The following is a 14633-nucleotide window of genomic DNA, read 5'->3' as shown; positions in this document are numbered from 1 at the left end:
TATTCATAAATAAGCATTATACTTATTGTTCAACATAATTTTATAAAGAATATTTAGTTTAAGTTATGAGGAAATCAATTGTTTAAAAATGTGGCCAAAATGTAACACGACGTATCCTGGGGGATACAAACATAAAAAAAATAAAAAAATGTCCTAATTAGATGGAAAATAGCAATGAATTTTCTCATATGTCTTTATTGTTTTTTTTTTTTTTATATATATACTCCTTTTAGGGTTAGTACCGGGTTAATACCGACTTTAGTATAAATAAACCCATAGTAGTCTTCTTAATCACATTATATTAATAATTTACTCGGGCACTGGATCATCATGACAGTATTTCATCACTCTCCTATGACTTTACAGTCTCAAAGTCCCTTTAAGACTGGTGGACTACTGTTCACTGATTGGCTGAACCTCTCAAACTACCGAAACCCAGAAAGACCAAAACACATTTTCGCATAATAATCATGGCAGACGCATCTACAGCAGTCAGGTACGTTAAAAAAAAAAGTGGTTCAGTAGTTTACTCGAATATTTTACGTGTGATTTGCAGTATCATTCAAGCTGGCAAAATATGAGCTTTCATTTTGTAATAACAATAACAAAATTGATATAACGTTAACATAGCGACAGAAAGTCTTTGGGTGTCTCCCAGTTTTGCTGTATCATTGCACAACATATATTCTGTAACAATGTCAATTAGTCTCAGTAAAGTTTCTTATTAGTGTTCACAGTAACAAGGCTGTTACAAGTGTCTACAATGAGGTGAAGGTATGTAGCCTATTTCTCCAAACGTTAAAAGACGAAACTCTGTTGTTGACTTTAAAAGGGCTGTTAAAAATTGTATATACTGTGTCTGGGTATACCAGGGGAGGCGAACGTCGGTGCTGGAAAGCCACAGTCAGAGTTTTTCTCCAACTCTGATAAAAGCCCTTCAGACCTTGTTGATTAGCTTGTTCAGGTGTGTTTGATGAGGGTTGAAGCAAAGTTCTGCAAGACTGTGGCTCACTAGGACCGACCTTTGACACCCCTATATATACACACACACACACACACACACACACACACACACACACACACACACACACACTGTATTTGTATGTATGGGTGTATATATTTTGCATCTCACATCGCAGACAATTGACACCTTCTCACCATTAATACAGGAGTACTATGGAAAGACACTGAAGAATACATCTGACCTGAAAAGCAATGCCTGTGTGCCGCCTGCCAAGTCTATCCCTGCATATGTGAGAAAAGTAATAGCAGGGATCCATCCAGATGTCGTTCAAAAGTGAGGTTTACATGATAAATGTTGTGTTGATGCAATACAGGCATATATATATATATATATATATATATATATATATATATATATATATATATATATATATATATATATATCTCAGGTCCTTCTCAAAAAGTTAGCATATTGTGATAAAGTTCATTATTTTCCATAATGTAATGATAAAAGTTAAACTTTCATATATTTTAGATTCATTGCACACCAACTGAAATATTTCAGGTCTTTTATTGTTTTAATACTGATGATTTTGGCATACAGCTCATGAAAACCCAAAATTCCTATCTAAAAAAATTAGCATATCATGAAAAGGTTCTCTAAACGAGCTATTAACCTATATATATATATGCCTGTTTCAATGCTTGGCTCTTGGTGGCAGTATAAACTTGTTTCCGTCCTCTCAGGTACTATGGCTGTGGTCTGGTGGTCCCTGAGTGTCTGGAGGGCTTCAGGGTGCTTGATCTCGGCTGTGGGAGTGGACGGGATTGCTACATGCTCAGCCAGCTCGTAGGAGAGAAGGGACATGTTACAGGCATCGACATGACTGAAGATCAGGTCAATTCCCTTGAACTGCAGATTAGGGTTACAGGGTTTTGAATAATAATGTGCTACACAGTTAATAAATAAGTAATTTTGTGCTTGTTTCATATTTCAGTTCCTTTCAGTTTAAAAGACAAAACCTTTTTAGTCTTCTCCAAACCAGTTATGAGATTAAAGGCTTGTTCACACCAAGGACGATAACAATAATGATAAAGATATAGTTTTAAAAATTATTCTAAATAAAAGCATAAATAAGTAAAAGCACTGCAGAGTCCACACTACAACTATAATGACAATGGCACAGAGGAATGGTAACGATAGAGGAAATCAATGTCAAAAACACTGAATCCTGAATCCAATCAGAATCCACCCTTCTTTAATGGTAAATGGACTGCATTTATATAGTGCTTTCAACAGACCCATGGCCACCAACGCGCTTTACATATTGCCTCACATTCACCCATTCATTCACTCATTCATACATCGACGGCAGTGTCAGCCATGCAAGGCGCCATCCAGCTCGTCGGGAGCAGCTGGGGTTAGGTGTCTTGCTCATGGACACTTCAACACTTGGTCAGGTGGAACCGGGAATGGAACCACGAACCTTCCGGTTTGTAGACAACCTACATGAACCACTGAGCCACTGCCACAAATTTAAATTTAATTTGATTTTAATTTAAAAAGCTCGAGCATTTAAAGCAGACAACAAAACTGTAGTGGGTGCTTATAATAAACAATTGTTGTGGACGCTAACAGTTATTGTTATATGTATTAACTTTATAGTTATCGTTCTATGTGTGAACGGGCCTTAATAGTGTTTAATTATTTTAATAGATGGAGACCCGGTTTCACAGACAGGGTTTAGATTAAGCCAGGATTAGTCCTTAGTTTAATTAGGACATTTAACTAGCTTTTATAAACATGCCTTAGAAAAAAACATAACTGGTGTGCATCTTGAGACAAAACAATGGCATCGACATATTTTCAATGCATATTTTCAACATAAGTCCCCCTGGGTGAAATCATACTTTAAATGTTGTTTATATGTCTATGTGGTGTTTTTAATGTGCTTTAAGACAAACCATGTGCAAATGTATAAGTCAACACCATTGCATTTGAGTATTTTCTCCTTAAAACTGCTGTGAACCAAAGACCGGGTCAAAAACGGTTTGAATTCGCTGGTGTTTCTGAAATCAAAAACTACCTTGTGACCAATCACGACGATGTGATCGTCAACGAGTGGATCTCTGAGCTGGTGTGAGTGAGTGGAGGCGAGGACAATTTGCATATGCATAGAACGCGTATACTAAATGAGGCAAGGTTGTAGAGTTACATTCAAGTTATTTTAAGGCATGAATAATTTTTTTTCAAGGAAAAATCGTTTAAATGTCATTTTGGTAATCAAATATGAGTTTTAAGGAACAAAATTATTGACTACAGGGGACTTTAAGATATATCAGTGCAAGTTGCTTTCAGTTAAAACAGCTCAAACATGCATTTTAGCCTGGGACTAGCTTAAGCCTTCTTAAGTCTGTGAAACCTGGGGTGACAGTCTTAATAAAAAAAAAAGTTATTTATTTAACACATCCGAGATATAATGGCAAAAACAGTATATGTGAACTACACTTTTTTTTTTTCTTTTCTTTTTTTTGCAGCTTGAGGTGGCCCAGAAGTACGTTGACTACCACATGCAAAGATTTGGTTACAAAAAGCCAAATGTGAATTTTGTTTGTGGTTACATTGAGGCCTTGGCTGAAGCAGGTCTAGAGGAGAAATCATATGATATCATCATGTAAGCTTTCAAAGTTTCAAAATAATACCCTTAAAGTCACCATAAAATGGAAGTTGCGGTTGTATTTTCATCCCTATTGTGGAGTACATCCGAGTGGAACATGAGGGCACATGAATAACAAAATAATAAAAAAAATCATAATAAATACTATAACAAACAGATATGTCCTTTTTGATTTCATGGTGACTTTCAATTCCGAAAAGCAAACTTTTTTTCTTCATGTTAGACTATTCTTTACAACAGGTTTCAGTCTGTTCAGTTTCCACTACTAGCTTGCATAAACAGCCAATTTGGCGGTTTTCATTCTTTCTTTCAATAGATCAAACTGTGTGATGAACCTGTCCCCAGATAAAACCAGTGTCCTGAGGGAGGCTTACCGTGTACTAAAGGTAACTACTTCACACTCGTACCAGTGTTTTGAGTCATTTCAGAATTCAATTATTTAATTTTTCAATACTAATTATAAGAGTTATATGAAGCATTCATTTGAATATTTGAAATGACACTGGATAATTTTGAATATTTAGCTCATTAACAAACAAAAATAATTTTCATTTTCTTTGTTTTTAGGATGGAGGGGAATTGTACTTTAGTGATGTTTATAGTGATGCTAGAATCCCAGAAGACCTTAAGGCCAATAGCGTGTTATGGGGTAAGAAAAGGCATTGATCCTAATTAGCCTATTTTCTTTCTAATTGTTACAAGATATAGTTTAACTTTAGTTGTGGCACTGTGTTAAACATAACAAATAAAACCTGACACTGATACAGGCTTATTTGCATATGTTGATCAGGTGAGTGCCTGAGTGGAGCATTGTGGTGGGAAGACCTGATACGACTGGCTGAAGAGGTTGGGTTTTGCAAACCCAGACTGGTCACTGCTAGTATCATCACTGTGGGCAACAATGAGCTACAGAAACTTCTTGGTGAGACATTAAAATGGGGAAATGTGCAACAATGTAATGGTAATCAGAAATTAATTGGCTCAACTCTGTTCTGGAAAAAAAACAAAAAAACATAAATAGACATTTTGCCAAAAACTTATTTTGTGTTCCACAGATAAGAAAGTCATACAGTTTAGAATGACATTAGAACATTTTTATTTTTTAATGAACTGTCCCTTTAAGGCTCAATCACAACCATGCTGATCTTCAGTCAAACAACACTCTTACTCTTGTGATATTGGTTAAGGCAGCAATCTAGAGGAAATTATTACTCTTATACCACAGTTACCACGTATGTGCTGCACGTGTTAATACCAAGACATTTTTATTAGGTTTTCGTGCCACAAACATTCTTGTGTGTAGAACTAATAAGTTCTATTATTAAGTGATAAGCGCAACTGCTGTACATTTCTTTACCAAGCTTAAAATTATATATAAAGTATATATGATGCATTTAACATTTTGGATGATTTGCATTAATGCTGAACATTTTGGAGGAAAAAAAGTTGTTTATAAATTGCGCCAGTGCATAATGCATCATAACAAAGATGAATGAGAATAAACTTATTCTCTTTGCCTTTGCAACCATCTATAAGCTCAGAGAGCACAAAATGGCAGTCTATCTGGGTAAACACACACACACACACACACACACACACACACACACACACACACACACACACACACACACACACACACACACACACACACACACACACACACACACACACACACACACACACACACACACACGTTGTGTTTTCATGTTTTATTGGGATTTTACATAGACACAATTATTTTTATACTGTACAAACTATATATTATATTCCTTTACACCTACCCCTAAACCTACCTATCACAGAAAACTTTCTGAATTTTAAATTTTCAAGAAACATCACTTTGTATGGTTTATAAGCTGTTTAACTCATAGGGACCAAAAAATGTCCTGACAAGGATTTCGGATATTGCCATCATTGTGGGGACATTTTATCCCCATATTGTAGGGTTTATCAGGACGCACACAACACAACACACACCTTGCTGACACTTGATTACATTAGTAGACAGGAGGCTGATCATCTGATCTCTTGTCTCCCATTGGTAGTCATTACATTAAGTCATTCTGCATTTGCCATCCTTTGTCATCTTTGTCACATTCATGAAATGTTAAGATATTTATAGTTTCATTTTGATTTGTAAAATTTGTTTAGGTGACTACAAATTTGTGTCTGCCACATACCGGCTCTTCAAGTTACCAAAAGGTTCAGAGAAGAGGTCCTGTCTGGTCATGTACAATGGAGACATTACAGGTGTGGAGGAAAGCTTCGAGTTTGATGCCCAGTTTACCTTTAAGGTATGTAGTTACATCCAGTTCATCAGAATTTAACTACTTACTCACCAGAGCTCATAACGCATATCAGATCCTGCACATTCTTTCTCCGCTTTGTCTCATTAGTAATTATTCATATTTTTGAATAAATTAACAGTAATGTTATAGTTACATCCATGGATTAGCTGTTTGAATCTTGACAATATGTCACTATCATGTTGTCTGGAAAATAAGTGTCATGTAAGTGTGAGCTTAAAACTATTTCTTATATTCCTAGCTTTTACTTTGTTGGTCACATGGTAATAATATATGAAAATGATATGCATATAAATGCTAAACATGTAATTATTAAGTTAAATGTGCTGCATAAAAACCTTGACATTTTACAAAAGTTTCAAAGAAATTAATAGTTATGCAGCAAGGATGAATTTAATAATTATTCAGCAAGGTCGAATTGAATAATTCAACACAAAAATGGCAGTAAGGGCATTTATAATATGGCAAAAAAATTATTATATTTAAAATAAACACTGTTCTTTTGAAATTTCTATTCTTCAGAGCATTCTGAAATAAAGTAAAAATACAGTTTGCACAAAAAATATTAAGCAGCATTGATAAGAAGAAATGTTTCCTGAGCATATTATAAGGATTTTTAAAAGATCATGTGACACTGAAGCAGGAATAAGTTACATTTTAAAATAGATTACAATACAAAACAGTTATTTTAAATAGTAAAGCATAAGCTGCTTCTTAAAAAAACAAACATTTAACTGATCTTAAACTTTGAAAGACGTGTATTTTGTGAACAATCATAATCAAGACAATTCTGGGACTTTGTCTAGGTTGATGAAGTGATGGAGGTGGATGGTGATGTGGCCAGTATCTTGAGTAACTCCAGATTTGCTGAAGAATTCACATTTCAGCCTCAGGAGGTGAACACCTCCGCCTCTGGAGGATGCTGGGCCAAACCCAAGGTAAGTGACTCAGTTCCTACCATAACTCGTTTTCTTGCCCTCTATTTGTCAGCAATGCACTTATACGGTAGTATATCACACCTCTACATTCAATATTATTTCAGTTTCTGTGGTAAAATAAATTTGTTGCAATTTTAGACTCAACATCTTTCAAAACAACAAAAACTGTGTTTATCACAGAACTGACATCTAGCATTGAAAAATTATTATACTATATTTTACGAAATCGAAGAACGAACTGGTGTGACAATTTCGAACAAAATCAGGCCAAAGCGAACTTTCCAGGAAAGTTTGCTCCGGCTGGTAAACGCCTTCAAACTACAAATGGCTGTGGCGATTACATAATTGGTACGTGTGTACTGAGGGTTTGTCTTATTTTACATGAAAAAATGTGTCAGTGTCACTTTCGCAGCAGATTTTCGTGTTTAATACAGTAAAGCTACTTGCTTTAAATAAATCTATTGTATAAAGTGCCAAATTGCAGAGCTAGTGAAAACATATCTACTTCGCTATGATCAGATGCTTTCTTATCTGCTGTATTCTCACTGCTGTCATTTTGCCTGCTTGTTTTTTTTTATTGCGAGGAAAGCAAGCAACACATATTGCATATTCTTCTAAATCGTGCTCTCAGCAGTGTGGGTGGCGTAGGAATATTTGCTAATAGTAGCCTATACTGCTGAGAAGTAATTTAAACTTCTTTTTACCCTTAAGAAAAGCAAGAACTTTTACCGTGAGTATTTCTGGACTTTCAGTTGCTCTATACAGACACACAAGGTCACCCATCTGTACCACAAAACCTTGAACACAGAGGAATGTCCGCCCTTCCAAACAAAGAATGCCATCTTATCAGTGCTGTTGGCGATTCAGTCTTTGCAGACACAAAAAAAGGACCAGAATCGACTTACAAAAACACGCAAGGTGGTCATCCACCAGGCAGTTTAATGATCACTGGTGGTGCCTGGATCAGATTTACTCCATTTTTAGAAATCCTAACTAAATGTATGTTTGATCATTGGTTTGGTTTCATTCATAAAAGATTTAAAAGTTTCTTAAACTTCTAAAAAGGTTCCCGCCATGTTTCAGTGGATTTTTACTTTCACACAGAAAGCATAAATATATAATCTCATTGCCAAATATCAGAGATATATGTCATAAATCCAAATCTTTTTTTAATATTGTAAATCAAAACAAGATTTACATACTAAATAAGGTATGTTCTTTGCCCACTGTAAAAAATAAGTAATGGAAATATGTTTTTTACACTTGCTTTGACACATCAAAATAAGTTAAGCAATTTTCACATTTTATAAGTTATGCAAGATTCATCTCATTGTTTTTAAGTGAGTTTAATGCAATTTAAGTTGAAATTACTTAAACATCCAAGTTGATTGTACTTAAACATTAAAGGCAGAAATTCTTTTTTTTTGTTTTTTTTGTTTACAGTGTATTAGCTCTATTTTGTTTTAGTGTTGGTTTTGTCTGATTTGAAAGTGTAATAAGGAAGGGTTGCACCCAGATTGATGCTGTTTCTGTTGTTTTAGACCCAACGTTTTCAAACTTCTTGATGCACTTGCCCCACCAAATTTGATTTTGTTATATATATATATATATATATATAAACCTGAAGAGGTATATATAGTTTTTAAAACACATTTTACACATAATTTTTCTCTGAACTTTCCTCGGACCACAGTTTGAAAAGCCCCGTTCTATACAACACTAGTTTTCGGCCCCTGAATGCAATGAACTTTTAAACAGCAATGATATAATGGGCTGCAGTTGCATAATGAATCAGTCTGAATGCTCTGTGTCATTGAGTACTTTGGAACCAAATAGCTATACATTATGATTAATGCAAATACTGTACTTCCAACCACTGATAATGTTTCTCTCTCTTCAGGCAGTGTCAATGAATCCTTTTGAACTGGTCCAGCAGTTGGGCAGTGCGAGTGTAACCGCTTCCACTGGGGGGTGCTGTGCAGGCCAGGAGTCATGCCGCAACTGAATCTAATTTAACATCAGTTTTGCTTGTTTATGATTTGAAAACAACAAATTATTGGTTTTAATTTTTTAACTCTGATTTTTTAAAAAAATCAAAAAAATAATAATATAACATTACTCATAATTTGTTAAAGGTAACCAAAAAACGAGGACATCGGTCAGTATAGTGTTATGTTTTGCATGCATTTTTAAGCATATTGATTAATGTATAGCAATATCTTGTACATCAGAAGTCTATATAGTTGCATAATCTAAAGCATTCACCTGCCAGATTTAATCTTTATTGTATCTTTATTGTATTGCCAGATATAATCTAACTGAAAACTCATGGTTTATTGATCTTTTGTAATCCAATCACTTCTTTCCACTGCTGTAATAAAAATGTTTGAGCTGACTCCCTGAGCTTACTATCATCTGGAGAATATTCATGGTCTCTCAAATGAAAATCACCTTTTATTAAATGTAATCTAGCCCCCATCCCTTTACATTTCACAACATGATTTTCAGGTGAGAAGGGGGAACACATCAACCCTTTGCTGCGATTATAGGTCCAATTTTCTTTTCTGAATATGGCCAGAATTTGAGGTTATAGAAACTTAAGGAATCTTGTACAGAATTCCATTGTAGAGTAAAAAGTTTTTCCAGCATAGTTTTTAAAATTCTCTCCACCTGTGAAGATTTTTAGGATTGTGAAATAGTTAATAATCAATCATAATCAATAAACTCTCCTTTGGTCTGGATTGATCTCTGGCCCTGATAATGATAAAATGCACACTGTACGGAGATCTGAGTCCATGATTATTTTTACATCCTTTCATAGGTTTTGCAAAAATCCCTCTAATCCCTGCCTTATCTATATAAGGTAAATAGTTACCTATTAGCCTATAAGTTTTTGAGTAATCACAATAAATGCACAACTTTGTTAATTTTCTTTAGAATGACAAGGACTGAATCGTTGTTCAAAATGTCTGCATTGTGGTGTTTCTCAAACTTTGAGAACTTTTGTCTCAGGTGTTTATAACTAATGTTTTTCAACTTTTTTCCGTCACACCTTTTTGCTTCTCTTCAAATTATTTTTGTGTAGATTTTATTATTTCACCCTTGTCCCAGACACAAACTTTCAATCCAACATAAAGATATGAATTATTGTAAGATCTGTGGTGCAGCTGTGCACATGTTCTGGATATATGGGTCCCCGATAGCCCAACCTGGGACATGCTGTGATCCCACTTCCCCTCTTACCCATACTTTCCTGTCTACACTCTTCTGTTTATTTTTCATTTATTTAATTTGACTTTTTTTTTTAAAGGAAATAACCCCCTAAAATATAGAGATGGTTATACTTTCATAAATGTAACAATCATACAACAATTTCATTTGATGTTAAACAAATTATGATGTTCCTCAATGAGGCATAATTTCCAGCACAACCAACAATTTTGTTCACAATTGCTTAATATTTTGTATAAAATATATAGGCCTATATTTTGTATTCCTTCCAAGTATACTGGTTATTAGAAGGGAACAGTGTTTTTGATCTAAGAAAAACCAAGGCAAATATCTGTTTTAGATTTATTTTTGTTGTGTATAAATTCAGGCTATTAAATCTAGGGTACATTAAGATGCCATTTATTTTCAAAAACGTTTAAAATGTAATTCCCACCACTTTAGCACAGAATGCTATCAGACACATTTTAATTTGTGAATACAAAAGGAAAATTACAGAATTATCGTGTGATGCCAAATTACTGTTGAACATTGTAAATAGATATAAATTACACTATAAATTAAACAATCTAGTGTGAATGTGATATGTATCAGTCCATAGGTAAGGTTGTCCCTATAGGCTGTCCATAAAGTCTAGCCTACTGTTGAAGAAACTCTCAAAAATCTTGTTTAGTTATTTATTACATTTCCCGAGTGTATCTTGGCATTATTCAAAAATGCTGTCACCAAATTTCCTCAAAACACCAAAAAACAGTCACGAGGAAACTTCTGTATGCGCTCGTTTGCATTAAGTGCGATTGTTTACGGAGCTCATTGGCTGTTCCAGCAGCGAAGGCCCCGCCCAACGTCCAGCTGCGCCAGTGGATTGGCTGCCCAGGTCGCCTGTCACCGAGACATCAGTAGAGGCACGAGTTCGCGCTGCTCTCGCTGAAGTGTGATCAGTTTCAGCCGCGTAGTGGGACTCAGCGAGACCTGATGCACAAGTCAAGGCGACGCGCTGCGGAGATGAAGCCGGATTGGCTCTGATTTTTAAAAGCCCTTTCATTCAAGAGGCTGTCCATTATCAACAGTCGGTTCCAGTACCCCCTCAAAAATGGCGTCACTTAGCCGGGTCCGAGCTTTTACTTTGATTTTCTTTACTGCAAGCAGTTGTTTAATTACTCCCACAAGTGGCAAGGAAGGAGGGGGAGAGGAGACTGTCATCATCGGGCTGAGACTGGAGGACACGGACGACATTTCCTTCATGGACAGGGGCTATTTGCGGGTCAGTGAGAGGTCTCGGGTGAGATTGAGGGTGTACGGGCAAAACATTAACAACGAGACATGGTCCAAAATCGCCTTCACGGAACACGAGAGGAGTCGAGTGATTGGCAACATCGACAGCTCCTCAGGAGACAACAAGAGTCAGGAGGACACGTCGGGCTTGCACCCCTGTGGCATCAGGACTTCAGATATTCTGATCTTACCCAACATCATTTTAACCCGCAAGACGTCTGGCATCGTGGAAATCGAGGTCAAACCTTTGCGAAAGACTGAGAGGAGCAAAGCGTACTACCTGTGCATCACCACTTCCACACCTGCTGTGGCTGGCATGCACGACCCGTGGACGGAGACCACGTGGATCTATCACGACGGAGAGGACACCAAAGTGATCGTGGTGGAGGAGAGAAAGTTTCTGCTCCCTTTCTGGCTTCAGGTCACCTTTATTTCCATGTTGCTCTGCCTCTCGGGCATGTTCAGCGGCTTGAACCTGGGTCTGATGGCTCTGGATCCCATGGAGCTCCAGATCGTCCAGAACTGCGGGACGGAGAAGGAGAAGAACTACGCCAGGAAGATCGAACCTGTCAGGAGTCAAGGAAACTACCTGCTTTGCTCGCTTCTTCTGGGGAATGTTCTGGTCAACACAACCTTGACCATTTTGTTGGATGATATCGCCGGTTCTGGATTGATAGCTGTAGTGATGTCAACCATTGGCATTGTGATATTTGGGGAGATTGTGCCTCAAGCTATATGTTCACGACACGGTCTCGCTGTGGGTGCTAATACAATCTTCTTGACTAAATTCTTCATGCTGCTCACTTTCCCTGCGTCCTATCCGGTAAGTAAACTGCTTGATTACCTCCTCGGACAGGAGATTGGCACCGTGTACAATCGAGAGAAGCTCTTGGAGATGTTGAGGGTCACGGATCCCTATAATGACTTGGTTAAAGAGGAGTTAAACATCATTCAGGGCGCGCTGGAGCTCAGGACTAAGACAGTGGAAGATGTGATGACCCCGTTGCGCGATTGCTTCATGATCGCCGGCGACGCCACGCTCGACTTCAACTCCATGAGTGAGATCATGGAGAGCGGCTACACGCGCATTCCGGTATTCGAGGGCGACAGGTCCAACATCGTGGACTTGCTGTTCGTGAAGGACCTTGCGTTTGTGGATCCCGACGACTGCACCCCACTGAAGACGATAACGAAGTTCTACAGCCATCCCTTACATTTCGTCTTCAACGACACTAAACTCGACGCTATGCTGGAGGAGTTCAAGAAAGGTGAGAATGCGCTCGCGCTGAGAGATGTGTCTTTGAACAATGCGCATTGTGTGTTTTCCTACTATTTAAGCCTACTCTACGTTGCATATAGGCCCTAGGTTTTATTGTCATATGAAAGCTAGACTATCATGCATCATGTCTATATCAAGGCAGTGGCGTGCCTTTTACGCACCGGCTGTATTACGCACGACTAGATTTCATTCACAGATTCTACATTTCCTTTTCTTCAAAGTTATTTTTAGCTGTTTTGACCAACATATGTCTATTCGGTTATTTAAACATTGACATGAAAGGCAACCTATATGCTATTAATTCAGTTTAGGCCTACTTGAAGGTACTTAAATATTTAGTTTTAATTGAGTATAGGCTAATAATTATGTAATACCGTACATATAGGCTATTATGGTATTTCCCCCATCATTATTTCATCCCACGTTATCCTTTAAAGTCCTGTCTTCCCACTTTTTATCACCTATAATGGTTTTTAAACTCGCTGAATTGGGATAAAAGTTAAGTTTGAATGCCTTAAGATTTTAAGTAAAATCGGCAACTTGCAGTAGACTAATACATATTGCACTTTTTTGGATCATTTTTAATTTGGATTAGCTTATATACACACACACACACACATTATAGTGTTACATTGGTGGGAATAATTTGTTATAGTTATAATGTGAACTTTTGAGATTTAAGGTCTAGTTTGTCATTTATGGTCATCCCATTTCAGAGTTTGCTAATACTTCCTCTCCATACCCATTGCTTGCTCTTTCTTGAGTGTTCCTGCACTATTTAAAACTATTTTGAGTTGTTAGCTTTGGCCTGTTTGACCTCACTTGCTGCCCTCAGGACCCTACAAACGTATTACAATGTACCTGAGTGCAGGGAAATGCGGTATCTCGATGTGCCCTCACATAGCTAAGGGTTAATGCTTGCAGCAGTGGTGAGAATGTAGTGATGCAATGGAAATACACTGCAGGTGTACTCACAGTTGCTAAAGGATGACTCAGGGGGGTTATTAGGTGTAATACTTCATAATGCATGAAATAACATGCCAGATCAACGATCTGTATTTTGTGTTATGTGGTAAAATGGTGAGTCTTGATGGGAATTTTTTTAAGTAGGCAGACATTTCTTATACATTCTGAAAAAGAAAACTGTAGTAGGCTATTTAATAGCTTATTTCCCATATAGATTTAAAAAAGACAGAGTAGATTTAAAGTTTAATGGTGTGAATCATAATGTACAGACCAAACTTACTAAATGTAATAATCAATAGCCTACATTATCAGTTTGCATTAGACAGCCTCATACGATCTTATGACAGTATCCACACCTCTGCAAACCTGATATTTTATTTAAAGTCAAACCAGCTTACAATTAATGTCAAAATAAACTATAGTAGTTCATCTAATGCATTAATACATTTCATTTCTATTTTTTTTGCGGGAAAAGGCATCAAAATGTGACATGACTTAGCTACTACAAGAATACACAGCCATTATGAGAGGCCAACCTTGGCTATGATTGTGACTCTTTTGTTCTTGGCTTCTCTCCAGAGGAAACTCACGATTGGCTGTTGGTATTCTAATGACTGATTAGGGGAGTGGGCACAAAGTTTCACGTCAATCTGGCTGTAGTTTGGGCACTCTCTCAGTTCAAACTTAGTGCTTTGTAGTGTAAGTCAGTGTTAATTAATCTAATGCCTCTTGTGGAGCTGCACAGCCATCTAAAGTAGGAACAAAATACATCACTCCTGCCAAGCACACCTTCAAAGTGTAATTTGTTTCTCTTTGATTTTGCTTTTTGAGTGGCAAAAGTTGCTTTTATTATTTCTGCAGCCAACTTACATGATAGCATTTGAACATGAGGTAGATGATGCTCGATTCTGACAGAGGAAAATTGACTCAGATGTCTTTAATATAATAGTCAACTAATGTGGGTCCGAATGAGAAGGACTTCTGACTGCAATCATGACCT

The 14633-nt window shown here is 36.9% G+C and overlaps 2 protein-coding genes across 4 annotated transcripts in view; both read left to right on the top strand.

The window, feature by feature from the left end:
* Window positions 1–416: 416 nt before the first annotated feature.
* Window positions 417–9280, top strand: as3mt (arsenite methyltransferase). Of its 2 annotated transcripts, none has more exons than XM_077246823.1 (11): window positions 417–496; window positions 738–774; window positions 1170–1297; window positions 1711–1861; window positions 3502–3638; window positions 3958–4027; window positions 4209–4290; window positions 4432–4563; window positions 5793–5935; window positions 6754–6885; window positions 8786–9280. In XM_077246823.1, exons 1-11 carry the CDS (start codon window positions 471–473, stop codon window positions 8888–8890), a joined length of 1143 nt encoding a protein of 380 aa, XP_077102938.1. In that variant the 5' UTR covers window positions 417–470; the 3' UTR covers window positions 8891–9280. The 2 variants fall into 2 exon arrangements, with proteins under 2 accessions (XP_077102938.1, XP_077102937.1); XM_077246822.1 differs by having other exon boundaries at window positions 444–496; window positions 729–774.
* Window positions 9281–10993: 1713 nt separating this feature from the next.
* cnnm2b (cyclin and CBS domain divalent metal cation transport mediator 2b) overlaps window positions 10994–14633 on the top strand; it is a 42113-nt gene continuing 38473 nt past the window's right edge. Inside the window, exon 1 of one of the 2 annotated variants that reach the window (XM_077246793.1) lies at window positions 10994–12656. In XM_077246793.1, the coding sequence (XP_077102908.1) occupies window positions 11207–12656 (1450 nt within the window). In that variant the 5' untranslated portion in view covers window positions 10994–11206. The remainder of the gene's footprint in view (window positions 12657–14633) is intronic. The other variant, XM_077246792.1, reaches the window with a different exon arrangement.

Source organism: Siphateles boraxobius, unplaced genomic scaffold (assembly GCF_051911475.1).
Source record: "Siphateles boraxobius isolate OS27281-9 unplaced genomic scaffold, OSU_SipBor_1 29, whole genome shotgun sequence".
NCBI lineage: Eukaryota > Metazoa > Chordata > Actinopteri > Cypriniformes > Leuciscidae > Siphateles > Siphateles boraxobius.
This window is presented reverse-complemented; position numbering and strand designations above follow the sequence as displayed.